The 18817-nt window shown below is 46.2% G+C and overlaps 1 protein-coding gene across 2 annotated transcripts in view; it reads right to left on the bottom strand.

Moving 5' to 3' along the window:
- Nucleotides 1-6785: 6785 nt before the first annotated feature.
- The window catches only part of BTD (biotinidase), a 45606-nt gene continuing 33574 nt past the window's right edge, over nt 6786-18817 (bottom strand). For both annotated transcript variants that reach the window (XM_009201756.4, XM_009201757.4), the window contains exons 2-4: nt 18162-18426; nt 11130-11279; nt 6786-9059 (exon numbers count right to left, since the gene is read on the bottom strand). In XM_009201756.4, the coding sequence (XP_009200020.1) occupies nt 7887-9059; nt 11130-11279; nt 18162-18426 (1588 nt within the window). In that variant the 3' untranslated portion in view covers nt 6786-7886. The remainder of the gene's footprint in view (nt 9060-11129; nt 11280-18161; nt 18427-18817) is intronic.

Raw genomic sequence — 18817 nt, 5'->3', positions numbered from 1 at the left:
AACATTTCTGGGTTGGCGATGTGGAAGCACTGGCTGTGCACTGGTCCGGGGTGGGAATTCCAGGCTTGCCCTATGTTGCTGGGATTCTGTTTAGTCTCGGGCAAGGACTTCCCTTCCAGGCCTTAGTTCCTTCTTCTGTAAAATGGACACACTTGCCTGTTTCAGAGGACTAAGGTGATGATTAAGACCCGTGCACCCGCTTTGGTATGCGCCGCATTAGACAGTGGGCTCACACTTGATTAGGATCAGAATCACCTGGAAGGCTTGCTAAACACAGATTGATGGGCCCTACTCCCAGAGAGCCCAATTAAGGTGATCTGGGGTGGAGCCCAAGAATTTGCATTTCCAACAATTTCCCAGGTGCTACTGGTGCTGCTGCCTGGGGCCCACCTTTTGAGAGCTCCTGGTCTGTACCATACCAGGCTGTTGGATAACTCTGTCTGGGGTGGGTTAGACAAAATTCTGGGGGCAGGAGATTTTCGTAGCCGCTGACAGAATACCTCCTCTAGAACTTCCGATTTCAAAGCAACCAAGTTCTGTTCAGCATGGACCCTTCTTTTTGTTGTTCTCCCTCTGAGAACATCTCCCTGTTGCATTTTGCTATTCAAAACCAGAAGAAAAGAGAGTAGATGTAGATGATTTCTGGCTTTGTGAAACCCAACAAATAATAGCCACTAATAGCACTATATATATATATATATATATATATATATATATATATGGTGGGAGAGATACCTGATTAGGAGCAGTCAGCATAGCTGGGAGATTGAGTGTTGGATGAATTTTAACTTTGATGTGGGAGATTAAGGTGCTGGTAGCAAGATTATCGTATTACTTATCTATTGCTGTATAACAAATTACCTCAAAACCTAGAATTTTAAAACAACACACATTTATATTTTACAGTTTCTGAGACTTAGGAAATCAAGAGTGACTTCATGGGGTGGTTCTGGCTCAGGGTCTCTCATGAGGCTGCAGTCATTTCCCAGGGCAGTTGTCGTCTGGAAGCTTGACTGTGGCTGGAGGATCCACTTCCAACACGGCTCACTCATGCAACTAGCTGGTGGCTGTTCCTTGCCAAATGGGCCTGTCCATTGGGATCCTTGGGAGATGGCAACTGACTTTTCCCAGAGGGAGGGACCCAAGATAGCAAGTGAGCAACCAAGATAGAAGCTGTAGTATCTTTTTTTTTTTCTTTTTCTTTTTGGAGATGGAGTGTCTCTCTGTTTCCCAGACTGGAGGGGTGGTGCGATCTCAGCGATCTCAGCTCACTGCAACCTCTGCCTCCCGGGTTCAAGCGATTCTTTTCCCTCAGCTTCCCAAGTAGCTGGGACTACAGGCATGTGCCACCACGCCCGGCTAATTTTTGTATTTTTAGTAGAGACAGGGTTTCACCATATTGGCCAGGCTGGTCTTGAACGCCTGACCTTGTGATCCGCCGGACTCGGCCTCCCAAAGCGCTGGGATTACAGGCGTGAGCCACCATGCGCGGCCTGCAGTATCTTTTATAACCCAATTTCAGAAGTAACATGCCATCGCATCTGCCATGTTTTACTGGCTACACAAAACGACCCCAGAAAAATGTGGGAAGTGTTACATAACCGGTCCCAGCAGGTGGGGAGCACTGGGGGCTGATCTTGAGACTAGCTACCAAGGTTATGTTCATGAAGAAGCTTCTCTCCTTAACTCCTCTATTTCTTCTCAAATGAACTGGTTTATGAGCTTGCAGAATGTTCTGGAAGAACCATGCCAGGGCTGCATTTGTCTTCCCTGCATGCTCTACCCCTCTCCATTCTGTTCTGTGACCCCCAACACTGACTTCTAGATAGCACCAACCAGATTATCTTGTCCTCTGCTTTCCTGTTGGGTCCAGTCAGTGGCAAGTCGCAGCAGGAGTCGGAGCAGAGAAGAGAAGAGAGAGGAGACAGGATATGGATCGCCGGGGTCTCCACCTGTCACACCACTACGGTCTGGCTGTGTCTCTCACAGCCCCTGCTCCCGCCAGGCTGCTCTCTCCATAAGCTTCCCTCTCCCGCTTCTGGTAACCACTTCAGCCCTTCACACCTTCAGGCCTGGGGCGCTCATAGCTCCTGCTCTCACTAGCCCCTGGGTAGTGCATTATCCTTTCCGGGTTCCCCTACATCCTGCCCACACCTGTGTAAATCACTCTGTTCTTAAGCTCTCCTCAACTAATCAAGATTTGCTGTCTCCCTCCTGCCATGGCCCCGACGACAGCAATACCTGATTGAATCCCGGTGAAATTTCTGCTCAGGGGAAAAAAATCCCGTGGACATTTACTCTTTTGGACCGACTATATCCCATTCCCTTTCCCCTGGTAACGCTGTCCCAGTGTTCCCTGCGAAACAGCCCCCACCCCTCAATCCATGAATTTCAGGTCAGAGCTAAGCGTATCATCCCTCACCCTGACGGTGGCCATGTGACTCAGTGCTGGCCAATCAGAATATCACAGCCCTGGCCGGGTGCGGTGGCTCACGCCTGTAATCCCAGCACTTTGGGAGGCCGAGGTCGGCAGGTCACGAGGTGAAGAGATCGAGACCATCCTGGCTAACGCGGTGAAACTCTGTCTCTATAAAAATACAAAAAATTCGCCGGGCTTGTTGGCATGTGCCTGTAATCCCAGCTACTGGGGAGACTGAGGCAGGAGAATTGCTTGAACCAGGGAGGTGGAGGTTGCAATGAGCAGAGATCGCGCCACTGTACTCCAGCCTGGGTGTCAGAGTGAGCCTCCATCTCAAAAAAAAAAAAAAAAAAAAGTATCACAGCCCTCTGGCCAATCATTGAGTCAGGATGGGCATGTGCCCTAAGCAAGAGCCCAGCTTGTTCAGCCCTGAGACTTTTATTAGGGACTTCTTCTCTGGAGTTGCTGAGAGACAGTCTAGAACTGTCATGGCCATTGTCGCAACTACATGGAGAGTCTGTCTCTGGGCGAAAATGATAAAGAAGAGTGCGGAGTAGAGTGTGATACTGTGTCCAGAGACACCATTTGAGCCCCTGGATTCAGCAATGCCTGAAGAGAATTTATTCTTAGACTCCCCAGTTATGAGTTAGTCAATTCTCTTTTTTTTTTTTTTTGCTCAAAGAAAAAGAAAAAGATGAGGAGAAGGAGAAGGAAAATGAGAAGAAAAGTTATCTACGAAAAAATTATATATGCATGATGTCTAGAGTTCAGATATTGGGAATTTCATTTTTAATGGTGCAGCTGTTATTTAGATTTTGTTTTACTTCAGTACTAAACACAAAAATCAAAAAAACTTTCCAAAGGGAAATAATGTTTTGTTGTTTTTGCAAAGACAAAAGATGAATAGGGCACTGGCTCTGGTCTTAGACGGTGGGTCTCCGTGGAGTCACTATAAAGAAGATGCAAATCCAAGACTCAGCACATGTTTGCATGTGAGCAATTCATTAATATCTCTCTGTTAATTTTCTCCATCTGCAAAATAGCTGTAGCAAACCTTCTTTAGGGCTCATGGAGGTTAAGGGAGACCATTTATGTGCATCCAGCACAGAGCCGTCACTCACTGCTAGGTGGCTACTCTCGCCATGGCTCACGTTCCAGCAGAGAGAACTCAGATACATAGTTCAATGAGAAAGGGCTCTGGGAACTGGGAATGGGAAACACCAGTTCAATAAGGGGAAGAGTCACAAGCTGTGATGAGAGAGTAGACCTTGAAGGATGGATGCGTGTTCATCAGAAGACGTCATTTCAAGCAGACAACAGTACAGGTGCCACATTGTGCTCAGAACACTGGAGGAGCTTAAAGAAGTAGCTATGGCTGGACCAGAGACCCAGGTTCACAGTAAGGGACATCATGTGAGCTCAGAGGTCAGGCAGAGCTGAGGCTGTGCAGAATGTGAACTTCAGCCTGAGGAACAGGAACTGTTGGGAGGTGAGAAACAGGAGAGCTGTGATTTGGATTGAGCAGAGTGGTAGCCCATCTCCAGATGGTACCCAATGAGATTCACCTCTGGGCATCTAACACCCTCTGTCTCTTTCCACAGGGAGCAGGGCTGACCTGTGTAACTCAATAAGATGGTGCCAAATGTTGCAGTGTGACTTCTGAGACTAGATCATGGAAGACATCATGGCTCCACCTGTGCTCTCTTGGATCACTTGCTTCAGGGGAAGCCAGGGGCCACATCGTGAGGACACTCAGCTATCCCTATGGAAAGGCCCATGTGGTGAGGAACTGAGACCTTCTGCTAGCAGCCAGCACCAACTTGCCAGAATGGGCCATTTTGCAAGTGATCCTCTGTATTTGTTTCCTAGGTCTGCCATATCGAAGTTACCCTGAACTGGGTGGCTTCAAACAACGGAAACATATTGTCTCATAGTTATGGAAGCTGGAAATCCAAAATCAAGGTGTTGGCAGAGCCATGCTGCTTCTGAAACCTGCAGGGATTGGTTGTGTGTGGGGGGTCGTTTCTTGCCTCTTATAACTTCTGGTGTTTGTTGGCAAACAATTTCTGGTGTGCCTTGTCTGGTAGAGGCATCCCTGTGATCTCTGCTCCTGTTGTCACATGTGTGTGTGTCTTCTCCTCTTCTGACAAGGACATGTTATATTGGATTAAGGGCCCACCTACTCTAGTGTGACCTCATCTTAACTTATATCTTCATCACATCCTCAAAGACCCTATTTCCAAATAAGGCCACCTTCTGAGCTACTAGGGGTTAGGATCACAACGTATCTTTTTAGGGGAAGACACTATTCAACTAATAATATTCTCCAAATCCAGTGAGGCCTTCAACCAGCTGCAGCCTTGGCTGACATCTTGACTGTAGCCTCATGAGAGACCCGCTTTCCTGCCCCACAGAACTGGGTGAATTAACAATGTCCATGCTTGTTTTAAGCCATTAAGTTTTGGGGCAGTTTGTTCTGTGGGAATAGGTAACTAATATTCAAAGGGGGGTTAGGGAGTGAAAGACTGAAGCCAGCAGACCAGGGCCTTTCTCTGGCCTGAGAAGCAACATGCCCCCCCAAGCAGTCCTACTCACAGATCTTCAGGTCACATCAGCTCTTGTCTCAAATCTAGGCCTTTGTGCACAATACATTTCATACTTTTATGCCTTTCTATGTTGTCCTATATAAACCCACTTTGTTGAGAAATTCTTCTTTGAGTGGTCATTTCACTTGAGCAGTTCTGAGTTTCACTGAGAATCGGAGCGGCTAACTCACCGCCGGTCCTCTGTGAGCAGATCTGCTGTGCTGGGACACCTCCGGGGCTACCAGCCAGCGCTCTGATTGGCTGGCCTTGGGCTGGGTGCCTCCTCCAGGTTCAATATGCCATGGCTGGGGGTGGGGGCACAGGTACCAAGCAGGGCCACTTGTGGGGAAAAGTGGCCTAGGTGGGTTTCCCTTAGCAGGGGCTCCGAACAGGCCTCTGTCTTGGGAGCGGACGTGGTGGACTCTGGGACTTGGCAGTCTGTGAGGAGGTGTGGTTTTTTCCTCTCTAAGAACAGGGCTTTTAAATCCAGTGTGAATACAGCCCACTGTGCCTCTCACTTCCCGTGTGAGAAAAACCACAGAAAAGCACAGCTGCACCTACATGAGAAACCATGCAAACCAAGCTACTTCCCCCAAGACTGGTTTAGCCAAAAATGCATTTGATTTCCTGTCTCCATGTTGTGGTCAAGATTGCCATTTGCTTCCTGCATTTCAGGACTACAATCGACGAAAGCGTATCACAACCATTAGTCATAGGTGTATTTTTTCCCTGAAAATGATTTATTTTCCCATCCTCTACTTTGTTCTGTCAGCTGGCAGCCACTTCTTTGAATTGTAAAAATTACTTTGTTCTACCACCATTATTTGCTTTTCCCCTCATTCTACTTCACGAGCAATTCATTCTAAATTGTCGGTAGAAAATAACTCAGGGAAAGTTCGTGGTACTCTGCCCAGAAGGGCGGAATTAGGATCTTGCAGGTGCTTTTTAGATGTTTACTGGGTGAAGTAGTTCTGCCAAGTCTGTATTTAGAACTGGCCTCTCTTTCTCAGGCTTATTTGAATCATCTTGGCATAAAGCAACGATATGCATTTTTAGGGAATTTCTGTCTCCCTGGGGTTTGAGGCAGAGAAGCAGAGTGGGCGGCGGACAGCCACATCTGGGGCCGCTTCCGGCCTGCCAGCTCACGCCTGGTGGGAGCTGCACTGGGCGGGAAAGCGAACTCTGCCATTTGATGGGAGAGGTCCTGCTCCCCTTCCAGAGGGACTTCCTAGGGCGTGGGGAACCCGGGGCTTGCTCAGGAATTTCAAGTCCTTCCTGCTTATTCCCTGAAGACTTGACTCATCCCAGACCTTTTCGAGGGATCAGTGAGTCAGCAGGGGCTGGTGCTGGCTCTGCTTTTTCCCACATGGTTTATTCAACATGCATTCTACGAATAAAAAACTGAGGCCCGAGGTCTCCCAGTGAGGGGCAGATGGTGAGGCCATGCATGGAAACCCCATCAGTCTGACCATAGAATCCATGTTGTTAATTATCCTGCCTAAAAGCCAGAAAAGGATCTGAAGGCCTACACCGTGGGGGGAATAGGGAGATTGTTTCATTTTTTTTCTTGCTTTGTAAAACTGTGTGATGTTTAAGCACATACTGTTTAGAAAACTAAAAAGGGGTTCAAACTAAATGGCCACATTTAAGAGGCAAATCACTGAAGACTAATTATCCATTCTGCACTTAAAAAATGATCTGAAACAGCTACTAGGCATGAAGTCAAAATCCTTTTTAAAATGGCTCTGAAATGTTGGACACAAATGACACAGAAACCAGTGGCCTAAAAACGTCTTCACTGTATTCAATCTGGTAATTTTGCATCTGGAATTCCTGACATGGGAAGCTCCTGCTCTGTGCCTGTTGGGTGATTGAATACATGCATGACTAAAGTGGGCCACCCTTCACGCCCTTCATGGCAGTCCTTGCAACTTATCTCTATGGGGTGCCAAGCATCGCTGCTAAGCAAGGAGATCCTCTATAGGGCTCCGGATCAAATGATACCAGCATCAAGCCATCCTGCACAGTCAGGCAACGTGCCCAACTCTTGCCCAAAGCTACCGTGATTTATTAAGGTCCCTAGAATCCCCGGATGAGCTGTGCTGTACAGAAAGAATTCCATTACTCATACCTTCCCATGGCTGCCCCCGTCTCAACATTTTCCAGTCCCCACCCGCCCTTCACCCCGAAGCGCTGCACTCTCTCCAGTTATTCCAGGTCCTGCCTACACATTCCATTTACTGACAGAAAATTCCATTACTGGCAGATGTGAGGAACACTTCTTTTCTATTTTTAAGAGCCGCTTTAAGGTCTACATTTCTGACGCTGCCGGTGGCGCTAGCATTGCCATTTCATCTGGATAGAGTTCCGGTTGGCCAGAATGGGAACGTTCCCCACAGGGGCCATTTCTAATCGAGCTTTTGCTTTGAGAGCTTGTTTCTTACCTCAGAAAATGTTTAAGGCTTATGAAATATTTACATGTCCTGGGTAAGTCACTTGATCAACAAGATTAAAAACAATAACAAAAAAAAAAACCCAAGCCACTACCTTGTGGATGTGTAAAATAGAAACTGACATTTATTTTTGTTTTAGCTTGAGACCAATTGCATACTGAGAGATTTGTTAGAGGAAGATGTGGCTTGAAAAAGATAAATGTGAATAGAAAATACCAGCTAATGTCTCGATGATTGAGGTTTAAGAGGAAGACACTGAGGGAATCTGCCTCTCCTACTTGTTCCACAGTTCCCAGGGTGGAATCTGGTGCCACAGAAGTGGGCTCCTGCCCTTAAGGCAGAAAGGTGGTCCCAGGGCTTGTAGCCTATAGAAGTGCAAGGCTGTCACCATGATGGCCAGAGTCCGCCCCCACAGACCACATACTTTTCCTAGTCCCTCTCATACAAGCGCCCATAGAGAGCTGCCGTCACCAGCCCGGAGGACAGCCCACTCTTCCTCAGGAAATAGTGGTCCTTCTCCCAGCCAAGCTGGTCAGGGACTTCTAGGGTCATCCCCGACGTCAGAAACAAAGGAAAGATATAGGAAGTACTGAAGTTGCCCCACAGGTGAAACTCGAATATCGCTGTGGCCTCTGTGATCTCCTGTCCACAGGTGCCGAAGCCAAGACCCCCACACCTGACCAAGGCACACACTTGGATGTAGTAAGTGCCATGTACTGTGTGAAGCCCATCAAAGACCCCCAGGGCATACAACTCTTCGGATAAGGTGGGCCTCTCATAAAGTAAATAACAGCAGAGGCCATTTGAACAGACGTGGAGATAGCCTTCCTTTCCCCAGACAGGGACCAGGGTGAAATTGTCATACATCATCTCAGAGTGAAATGTGGGAGGAGCATTCATGTTCCACTTGGTGGCTTCATCACAGTGGACTTCCTGAGCATCCTTCTCACAGTACGGATCGCCTGACAAAATTTTTAAAAACTTAGTATGGGATGGGTCCGTTTCTCCTGTTGCATTCCCTGCACCAATGAGACCCACTGGATTTTTGGCCACCTGGGCAATTATAAGGTGACCTTCGGGATTCTCCATGTCATGGTACCAAAAGGACTCCAGAGGGGTGTGTATGCCACTCCCTGTCATCCCCAGAATTGGGTGGTGGACATTAGCTGCCAGAACGTTGATGCCAAAGGCAACAGCAAAAGCTTTCTGAATCTCAATTGCTGCCAAGAGTGGGAGCTGGTTCATCCAGGCAGTCGGGTACACAACATGCTTCACCTTGTAGTCTCTGAGGAGTCTGACGGCAGGGTCAAAGAACAATATATCAAAGCACGTGAAGATGCCAAACCTGCCAGCAAAGGGGGTATCAAAGGTGATGTGATCCACGTTAAGAGGAACATCAAACGCTGCCTCAAAGTACAGGTTGTGTTTACGGTAGCGGTCAACAAGGGTTCCCTTATTGCTGAACACGACATTTGTGTTGAACTGGTATCTCCCATCATTTGGGCACCCTGGGTCACTGCTATGACAAGGCTGCTTTGTCCCAAGATTGGCCACCAAGAACATATCTCCCTTGATGGCCATACAACTCAGGCGCTGGAGCACCTAGAGGAAAAAAAGGTATCAATACATGAGCTTTTAAATCCTTCCTTTTGCTTCTTTTATTTTTTTTTCAAGAGACAGGGTCTTGTTATATTGCCCAGGCTGGACTCAAACTCTTGGCCTCAAGCAATCCTCTCGTCTCAGCCTCCTAAGAAGCTGGGACTACAGGTGTGCACCATTGTACTTGGCTCTCACAATTTTTAAATACAAAACTACTTATATTGTATCCATAATAAACAGCTATTGTATATCAATAAGAAAAAAGCAATCACTACTGAAAATGTGCAAAGGATATAGACAGGTGATTCACAGAAGAACAAAGAAAAATGGCCTGCGAACATCTCAAAAGATGCTCAGTCTCATTAGTGAGAGAGAAATGCAAACTAAAGCAATGAGATAGCTATCATTTCTCACCTGCATAAGACTGGCAACAATTCAAAAGATTATTCTTTTTCTTTTCTTTTTTTTTTTTTTTGAGGCAGGGTCTGGCTCTGTTGCCCAGGCTGGAGTGCAGCGGCACAATCTTGTCTCACTGCAACCTCTGCCTCCCAGGCTCAAGCCATCCTCCCACCTCAGCCCCCCGAGTGGCTGGGACTACAGGCATGCATCACCACATCCAGCTAATTTTTGTATTTTTTGTAGAGACGAGGTTTCACCATGTTGGCCAGGAAGGTCTCGAACTCATAAGCTCAACCTATCCGCCAGCCTCGGCCTCCCAAAATGCTGGGATTACAGATGTGAACCAACGTGCCCAGGCTCAAAAGATTATTCTATCTTGCATTGACCAAAGGATGAAAAAAGAGGCACTCAATACTGTATTACTGGGGCTGTAAAGTGAAATCAAAGTTTTTAAGGGGGAAATTTGGTACTCTTTAATATCATTTAAAAATGAATATATCCTTTGAGGGATTCCATTTTTTTTTTGAGGCAGAGTTTTGCTCCTGTTGCCCAGGCTGGAGTACAGGGGCGCAATCTTGGCTCACCGCAACCCCTGCCTCCTGGGTTCAAGTGATTCTCCTACCTCAGCCTCCTGAGTAGCTGGGATTGCAGGCATGCACCACCACCCCTGGCTAATTTTGTATTTTTAGTAGAGATGGGGTTTCTCTATGTTGGTCAGGCTGGTCTCAAACTCCCAGCCTCAGGTGATCTGCCCACCTTAGCCTCCCAAAGTGCTGGGATTACAGGAGTGAGTCACCGCACCTGGCCTGAGAGATTTCATTTCTAAAAATTTTATTTTACAGAAAAACTTGAACATGTTTACAAAAATATAATAGCAAACATTTAAAAGTGAATAAGCATATAGTACGCTTAAAAAGAGGATGTCAAGGCCGGGTGCGGTGGCTCACGCCTGTAATCCCAGCACTTTGTAAGGCCGAGGTGGATGGATCACGAGGTCAGGAGATTGAGATCATCCTGGCTAACACGGTGAAATCCCGTCTCTACTAAAAATACAAAAAAAAAAAAAAAAAAAAAAAATTAGCTGGGCGTGGTGGTGGGCACCTGTAGTCCCAGCTACTCGGGAGGTTGAGGCAGGAGAATGGCGTGAACCTGGGAGGCGGAGCTTGCAGTGAGCCAAGATTGCACCACTCCAGCCTCGGGGACAGAGCAAGACTCTGTCTCAAAAAACAAAAACAAAAACAAAAACAAAAACAAACAAACAAACAAACAGGATGTCAATAACTATGAAATGCATAGAAAAGAATACAGCTGAATGCACATCAAATTGTTGATGGCAGTTTCTCTAAGCAAGGGCATAGGAGGAGGGGCAGGCTGTGGTGAAGATGAACTTTTCTTTTTTAACTTTTGGTTTGTTTTGGTTTGGCTTAAGTATACATTCCTGTATTTCTCGTATAATTAATAAATGGAAAGATCCGTAGATGAATAAGTGCCTTGTAACGTCAGACATTCTTTAATGGAATGAACATGTGGCACGTGGATCTTTGGGAGTCTGGGTTGGATTTTTGGGATCCTAAGGGCTCCTTTCGATCTCAGTTAACATGTCATAGCTTCTGGTCCCTGACTTAGTTCATCTCTGTGTACCCTCAGCCTATGGAGGAAAAAGGCCAAAATCACCTCCGTGTCATTGAAACGGCGAGGCTCCAGGCATGGGTTCCACCCGACCACCTGGGGAGACGGCATGAAGTCCAAAAATGGATAAATGGATGTTCTTGTAAAGTTGAATCCATGAATGCCATCTTCTGGAAACACTATAATCTGTACACCCTGAAAAGGAAAACATCGAAGAATAGTCTGTTATGAGACGATGGGAAGACTGCTGCATTCGTTCATTCTTCTGTTCATTCACTCGGCAACCATCACGAAGCTACTCTGTACCAGAACCGGAGGCACAGAGATAGTGTCTTTACTGTCCTCAGAGACCTTAGTCTTGGGGATGCTGTCTCGCTTCACCTGATCCCCAAGGAACAAAGACAAAGTCCTCTAGGAACAACCATTAACTGTGCCTGGGGTCATGTGAGGGAAGGAGGGAATGAAAGTAAGCTCAGGAGTTTGACAAGCAAATAGCTAGAAAGGATTTAGAGTTCTTAGGGCACCAGGGGAGATGGGGCTGACTACAGGGCCTTGAATACACTGGGCCCATTAACACATGTAGCATCTTTGGTCTGGTGGTTGTCAACTTTCATTGTGCATCTAAATCAGGTGGGGAACTCCTGAAAAGCACTGATGCTGGGGCCCTCCCCTGCGAAGTCTGATTTAATTGACTGTGGGTGGGATACTGGCAACAGTGTTTGTTTAAAGGCCCCCTGGGTGATTCTCATTTGTAGCCAAGGTTAGGACCCACTGGGCCAGTGGGTAAGACGCAAGTGTGTTGATCTCAGCCTGGAAACAAGAACTCACTTGAAATCTCCATTCCCCAGCTGGGAATTAGGAGGCTCCCTTTGGGACTCTGGCCACCCTAAAGGCCTTTTCCCACACCTGGTAACATCCTGTGCTTCCTGGCTGTGATGGCCTGGGGCTCCCTGTGACATTTACAGCAAGCTAAAAAAATACAAACAAACAGGGCAGCCCTCAGCTCTCAGGGCTGGGGCGTCATTCTTCCACTGCTCTCCACTTACAGGGTTTAAAATGTCAAGCCGGGAACACCAGCCCCAGGCAGGAAGGTGGAGAAGGCAGGCAGAGAAGGCATGAATAATTCAAATTAGCAAAGTTTGAGACACTTATTTCTGGAATACATTGCAAACTTTTAAATTTTTTTCCTGGTTATAAAAGCTTCAAAACTTTAAATGTAGAAAATTTGGAAAACGGGAAAAAAATCATAATTCTATAACAGATACTTATTGTTAATATTTTGGATATTTTCATTATTTTTTCTCTCTCTGTATACCTGTATATGTGTATATAATGGACATAATAATAAATATATGGTTTTACATCTTGACTTTCCTCATTAAAAATACGACCTTTAAAAATACGACCAAGCATGGTGGCTCATGCCTGTAATCCCAACACTTTGGGAGGCCCAGGTGGGCAGATCACCTGAGCTCAGGAGTTCGAGACCAGCCTGGCCAACATGATGAAACCCCGTCTCTATTAAAACTACAAAAATTAGCCAGGCATGGTGGTGTGCACCTGTAATCCCAGCTACTCGGGAGGCTGAGGCAGGAGAATCACTGGAACCTGGGAGGCGGAGGTCGTGGTGAGGTGAGATCACTCCATTGCATTCCAGCCTGGGTGATAGAGTGAAGCTCAGTCACACACACACACACACACACACACACACACACACACTCTTTCAAAAATACATTTGTAATAGGGCCACATCATATTTAAGAGGGCGCCATAGTTTACCCTCTATTATTGGAATTTGAAGTGTCCCCAACTTTTTGTAATAAAAAGAAAACTGTGGTAACCATCTGCATAGTGTGCCTAAAACACTTATTGCATAATTATATACTTCACACAAATCTTTGATTGCATCTCTGATTATTTCTTTGGAAGAAAGTCTTACAAGTGAAATTACTGGGTCAAAGGGTATAAAAATTAGAGTTTTAAGTTTTGTTTTGTTTTCTGAGAGACGGTCTTGGTCTGTCGCCCAGGCTGGAGTGCAGTGTTGTGATCTCGGCTCACTGCAACCTCCGCCTCCTGGGTTCAAGTAATTCTCGTGCCTTAGCCTCCCGAGTAGCTGGGATTACAGACATGCGCCACCACACCTGGCTAAATTTTGTATTTTTAGTAGAGATTTTTAGTAGAGATGGTTTGAGACCATCAGGCTGGTCTCAAACTCCTGACTTCAAGTGATCCGCCCGCTTTGGCCTCCCAAAGTGCTGGGATTACAGGCATACGCCATAGCACCTGGCCTAAAAATTAAACTTTTAAGTTCTTAACACACACCGCCAAACTGCTTTCCAGAAATATTATACCAATGTATGTTCCTTCCAGTACAGTATCATCTCATTGCACACTTAGCAATGAACGTGTAAAGAAAAATTATCACAAACCTAAAAATAAGGCAAAGATGGAGATGCAGGCTTTCCAAATTATACTAGGGTATTGTTTAACAGGCTCACTCCATTATTCTTTAATTAGCTACAGAATGTACCACTGTTTGACTTTGTTATTTAAAATATCACCTCAAAGATTACAATTGTATTGCCCTATAGGACATTACCCAGTTTTGCATCTATTAGGAAATTCATTTCAACAATCAGTGGACTGACTGATATACACATTTCCATTCCTCAAATTTTCCTTTGAACCAGCTTTACCATCTTACTGGTTCCTTAATTAATGAATTAAATAAAAGCTTTATTCATTCTATATTTGCATGAGTCATCTTTTCAGATTTTTGAAAATTATAGTTGGATAGACATTTTTCTTTATTAAAAACAAAACTGTGAGAGCACCGAATGGTTCTTCACGGAGAAGAACATTGAAATTATGTATACATACTAGATTATTATCAACCAGGAATGAGGAGAGGAACCAAACCTGAGCTGGGGCAAAACTTTGGGTCTGATGTGATGAGGATATCTAGGAAGTAATTTGCATTCCTGATAAATGGCTTCAGCAACTTTCTGGTAGACCTCAATGAGATCAAGAACCCCTTCCTTCTGAGGAATGAAGGTTACAAACCCAAGTGACTGCCCAGCTGAATCAGCTTGAAACTGGACTCTGTTTTTCCCCTATGAACGCCTCTACTGAGACAGAAATATAGTCATGCACTGCATAATGACAGTTTGGTCAATGACAGACCACATATGTGATGGTGGTTCCATAAGATTATAGTACTGAATTTTTATTGTACCTTTTCTATGTTTACATACACAAATGCTCACCATTTGCTACAACTCTACAGTGTTCAGTGTAACATGCTGTAAAGGTTTATAACCTAGGAACAATGGGCCATACCATATAGCCCAGGTGCATAGTAGGCCCTACCATGTAGGTTTGTGTAAGTATATGCTATGAGGCATGCACAATGACACAATGGCCTAATGATGCATCCTTTCAGAACATATCCCTGTCATTAAGCAATGCATGACGATATTTCAATTGGTTTGCTCAGGAACCTCTTATAACAACTTTGATATAAAACTTTCACACAAACTTGCTATCAATTTGTCTTAGAAGTTGCTTTAAAACATATAACCAGATTTGCTTAATACCCTGTACATATCTTTGATTTTCAACCCTCAGTACATGTGGCTTGGTCACTTTGTGGCTAAGGTAAGAAAGTGCTTATGGAAGACAAGTCTGTGGCTCGGTGAGCCTGCGTGGCCAGCAGTCTCTGATCTGTGCAGGGTATTAATGTGTCAGGGTTGCGTGTTCTGGGATTTCTCTAGAGACTGGCAAGGGCTCCTGAACCAGTAGTTTCTGTGCTGCTGGTCTGTAAGGGTTGGAAAGTCCAAGACTTAGGACCCAGCTTCCTTTCTTAGCTGATGTTTTTTGCCAGAACACCATGGGCTGTTACTTGTCTGAGTTGAAAGTTGTTTGCATTTACTCCTGTAAATGTATTCATCCTTTTTAATTTATGTAAGGTTTTTCTGTATGCAATTCTCGATTCTTTAAAGAGAGGACAACAAATTACGGTTTTCTACTGTTATGTGAGAACATTAGGCCCCAGCAACACATCATCGTGTAAGGAAAAATAAAAGTGCTGCTGGAAAACAAACCAACACAAAACATAGAACCAGGTATGGGAACTGAGATATCTGTAAATTCTAAAAGTGATCACATCAACAGCTTCATCCTGGTCCTGGAAAACAAATAGAGACGGAGTGATGCTGTGCAGCTGGCGTGGGTTCAACAAAACCGTGTTAAGTGCTTCCTTTGGGGGCAGGTTATGGAAAGGTGAATGCAGGAGAATTCTACAGTCACAGTCTGGGTTTCAGTGTGTCATTTGCCAAATGTCTCAGAATGGTCCGGTGGACAGGGGAGGGAAGCAAGAGGCAGATGACATTTCAGGTGCTGGACTCAGTGCCATGCAGGCAAACATCTCTATCAAGAGAATGCCTGCCCTCTAGGAGATCAGTGTCATCAGGAGGTCTGAGGGCGTAGCCTGGGTTTTTTTTACACTGACTTCAGCATAGACATAAATGAGGTGTGTATCAAATGTGTGAATGACGTAAAGGTAACTGATACTTGGGATGTCAGTAAAGATCCCTAAATAGCCCAACAGGCTGGAATGATGAAATTTCACAGCATAAATGTGAAGTCTTGCCCTCAGCTTAAATCAATCACCTTTATAAGTACAGGATGGCAACGGCAGCATGTGTGTCTGCTTGTGTGAAAAGGTGTTTTAGTTGACAGCAAGTGCCTTATACATAACCCACAGTGAGACGTGTGGCTGCCAGCGGTTTGCTGGGGACAACATCTAGAATGAGACAGGTGAGAATTCTCCATCCTGGCCTTGTTAGAATCGGGAGAGCTACATACAGTTCTGAGCACAGAGAACACGTGGAAGTCTTTAGTAGAAGGTTTGGAAACTGAGTCTCCTAAGGAACTGTGGAAGAGACTGAGGATATAGCCTGGGGGACAGATGCTGGGGGTCACGACAGCTGCCCTCAAAGGTGGAGAAGATGGCATGCCGCGGTAAGGGACACGGCCTGCTCCCTTTAGCTCTGAGGACGGAATCGTGGTGGCAGTTACGGGGAGGCTGACTGCTGCTCATTGAAAGGAAGACCTGTCCAGAAGTTCCCACCATTGGAACAAATGGTCCTGTGAGACTGAGAGTTCTGAGCCACTGAAGGTGTTCAAGGAGAAACCGTACGTCAGGTTGGAACTAAAGAAAAGTGTCACCCTTGCAAAAGTTGATCTTGGTTGAAAAAAAGAAGTGTCACCCATCAGAAGCTGGACCAAGTCTTCAAGTTGCCTTTCAACATCATGTTATACACACATACATACCCCCCAAAATCACCCCCAACCCCGCACACATAGCCTTCGTACATATATTTATAGACTAAACTTTTAAAACGTAGCACTTTTTTAATTGCTGTGGCTGTCCAGGCCATCCTGACCGCCCTGCTCTAAGGCAGGGACTGTTTGGGGCAGGACCTGCTGGTTCTGCCCTGTACGTTCCCAGAGAGCAGGAAAGCGTTGCTCACAATGAGTTTACATCCTGTTGAGGCACAGCAGAGCTTCCTCAAGCAGCTGCGCTTGGTCACCCTGCACCAGTTACAGCCCAAACTTCCCTTTGGGTTTGTGTTTTCCAGCAGGGCATTTTCTGAGGCAACCTCTGGCACCACATTTCCCTCTTTGCCCCCGGGGGGCCTCTCCTTTGTCCCCACCCTTCCTGGAGAGAGCAAGAAATTCAGGTCAACCAGGAAGCCTTCACAAAGGCTGGCACTGACCTTCCCTTTGTCAGTTTGGGGTCTGTTCTGTCTGGGCAAAGGTCTCAGACTGTTCACAGTCCGACATAGAGACCGGAAACGAGCCCCAAACAGTCTGAAGGGAGCAAAAGGCATTCTTGCAGATGTTTACTACTTCAGTGAGGCTTTGAATGACTCAGAGAGGTCGTCACGCCCAGTCATCTTCAAATTTTTCTGCACATTAGACTGCCCTGGGGAGCCTGAAAACAATCCCAATGCCCAGTCCACACCCCTTCCACACCAATTACAACGGACTCTCTGGAACCCAGGCAGCCATACTGTTTACCACTTGTCTGGTGATTCTTATGTACAACCACACTTGCGAACCGGAGATCTAGTCCTGGGCTTCTCATACTTGCCGTGTTTGAAAGCATCACCTGGGGATCCCGCTAAAACGCACATTCTGATTCGGTAGGTCTGGGGTGCGCTCCAAGATTCTGCATTTCTTTTTCTTTTTCCTTTTTTTTTTTTTTTTTTGAGACGGAGTCTCGCTCTGTCGCCCAGGCTGGAGTGCAGTGGCGCAGTCTCGACTCACTACAAGCTCCGCCTCCCGGGTTCACGCCATTCTCCTGCCTCAGCCTCCCGAGTAGCTGGGACTACAGGCGCCCGCCACCTCGCCCGGCTAGTTTTTTGTATTTTTTAGTAGAGACGGGGTTTCACCGTGTTAGCCAGGATAGTCTCGATCTCCTGACCTCGTGATCCGCCCGTCTCAGCCTCCCAAAGGATTCTGCATTTCTAACAAGCTCCCAGGGGATGCTGATGCTGCCAGTCCACGGACCACTCTCTGAGGGGTAAGGCTCCTAATCCAACTGACTAATTCAACTCAGGTTAACTAGCTGGATGATTGTTTTTGTTTTTGTTTTTGTTTTGAGACGGAGTCTCGCTCAGTCACCCAGGCTGGAGGGCAGTGGCGCAGTCTCGACTCACTGCAAGCTCCGCCTCGCGGGTTCACGCCATCCTCCTGCCTCAGCCTCCTGTGTAGCTGGAACTACAGGCGCCCGCCACCACGCCCGGCTAATGTTTTGTATTTTTAGTAGAGACGGGGTTTCACTGTGTTAGCCAGGATGGTCTCGATCTCCTGACCTCGTGATCCGCCCGCCTCCGCCTCCCAAAGTGCTGGGATTACAGGCTTGAGCCACCGCACCCAGCCGTTGGATGATTTTTCAGAGGGTGGTAGGAAGCCTAGGATTACCCAAGGGGTAAAGGGATTTACTCAAGGGATAAAGAGCAATTTGCTCTGTTCTACGAGAGAAACTCAGGTTCTGAGAAGCATTCTTGCCTTTTGGGCTGCAGTCACCACTTGCTGTTCATAGATGTCAAGGTTCTGGTTCATGAGCTCCAAGGCCTCCTGGCGGCTGATGAGAGCCACAGGGTTCGGACTCAAGATGGATGGATGCTCGTACACGGCAGCCACGTAATATTCAGCCTCGTGATGTTCAGCCACGCTCTCCTCCCCGGTGTGGGCTCCCAGGGCAACCACGTAACAGCCGCAGAGGAAAAGAGCAAGCTTACTTCTGGCTCCAGACATAATGCAGACCATAAATCTGGAATGTAATGGGGCAAGGGGAAAACAGCTGAATAAAGAATCCTGCCAAGAATTTAACGTTCGCAGCTGTGATTTATTAATCCCAGCAATTAAACTCACTCGCAGTGATACTGCGGCTCAAAGAGTTTGTTTCATGTTCCTAATAAAAGAGTATGTGTTTCTCTCCAAACACGTAGCAAGCCACATTTAAAATGGCTCACTGTGTTAATAGTCTGGTTTTAGAACATTTCCAAAACAGACTCAACGTTTGCCATGATTTTCTTACCCAGTGTTCAGCAAGACCGTAGTGTATCACTACCCACTTTTCTAGCTGTGCACTTCAATTTTAATCAATAGTAATTATACAGATTATTTGACATAATTCTGTGATGTATTTCACACTCCACCCT

Source organism: Papio anubis, chromosome 2, assembly GCF_008728515.1.
Source record: "Papio anubis isolate 15944 chromosome 2, Panubis1.0, whole genome shotgun sequence".
Taxonomy (NCBI): domain Eukaryota; kingdom Metazoa; phylum Chordata; class Mammalia; order Primates; family Cercopithecidae; genus Papio; species Papio anubis.
This window is presented reverse-complemented; position numbering and strand designations above follow the sequence as displayed.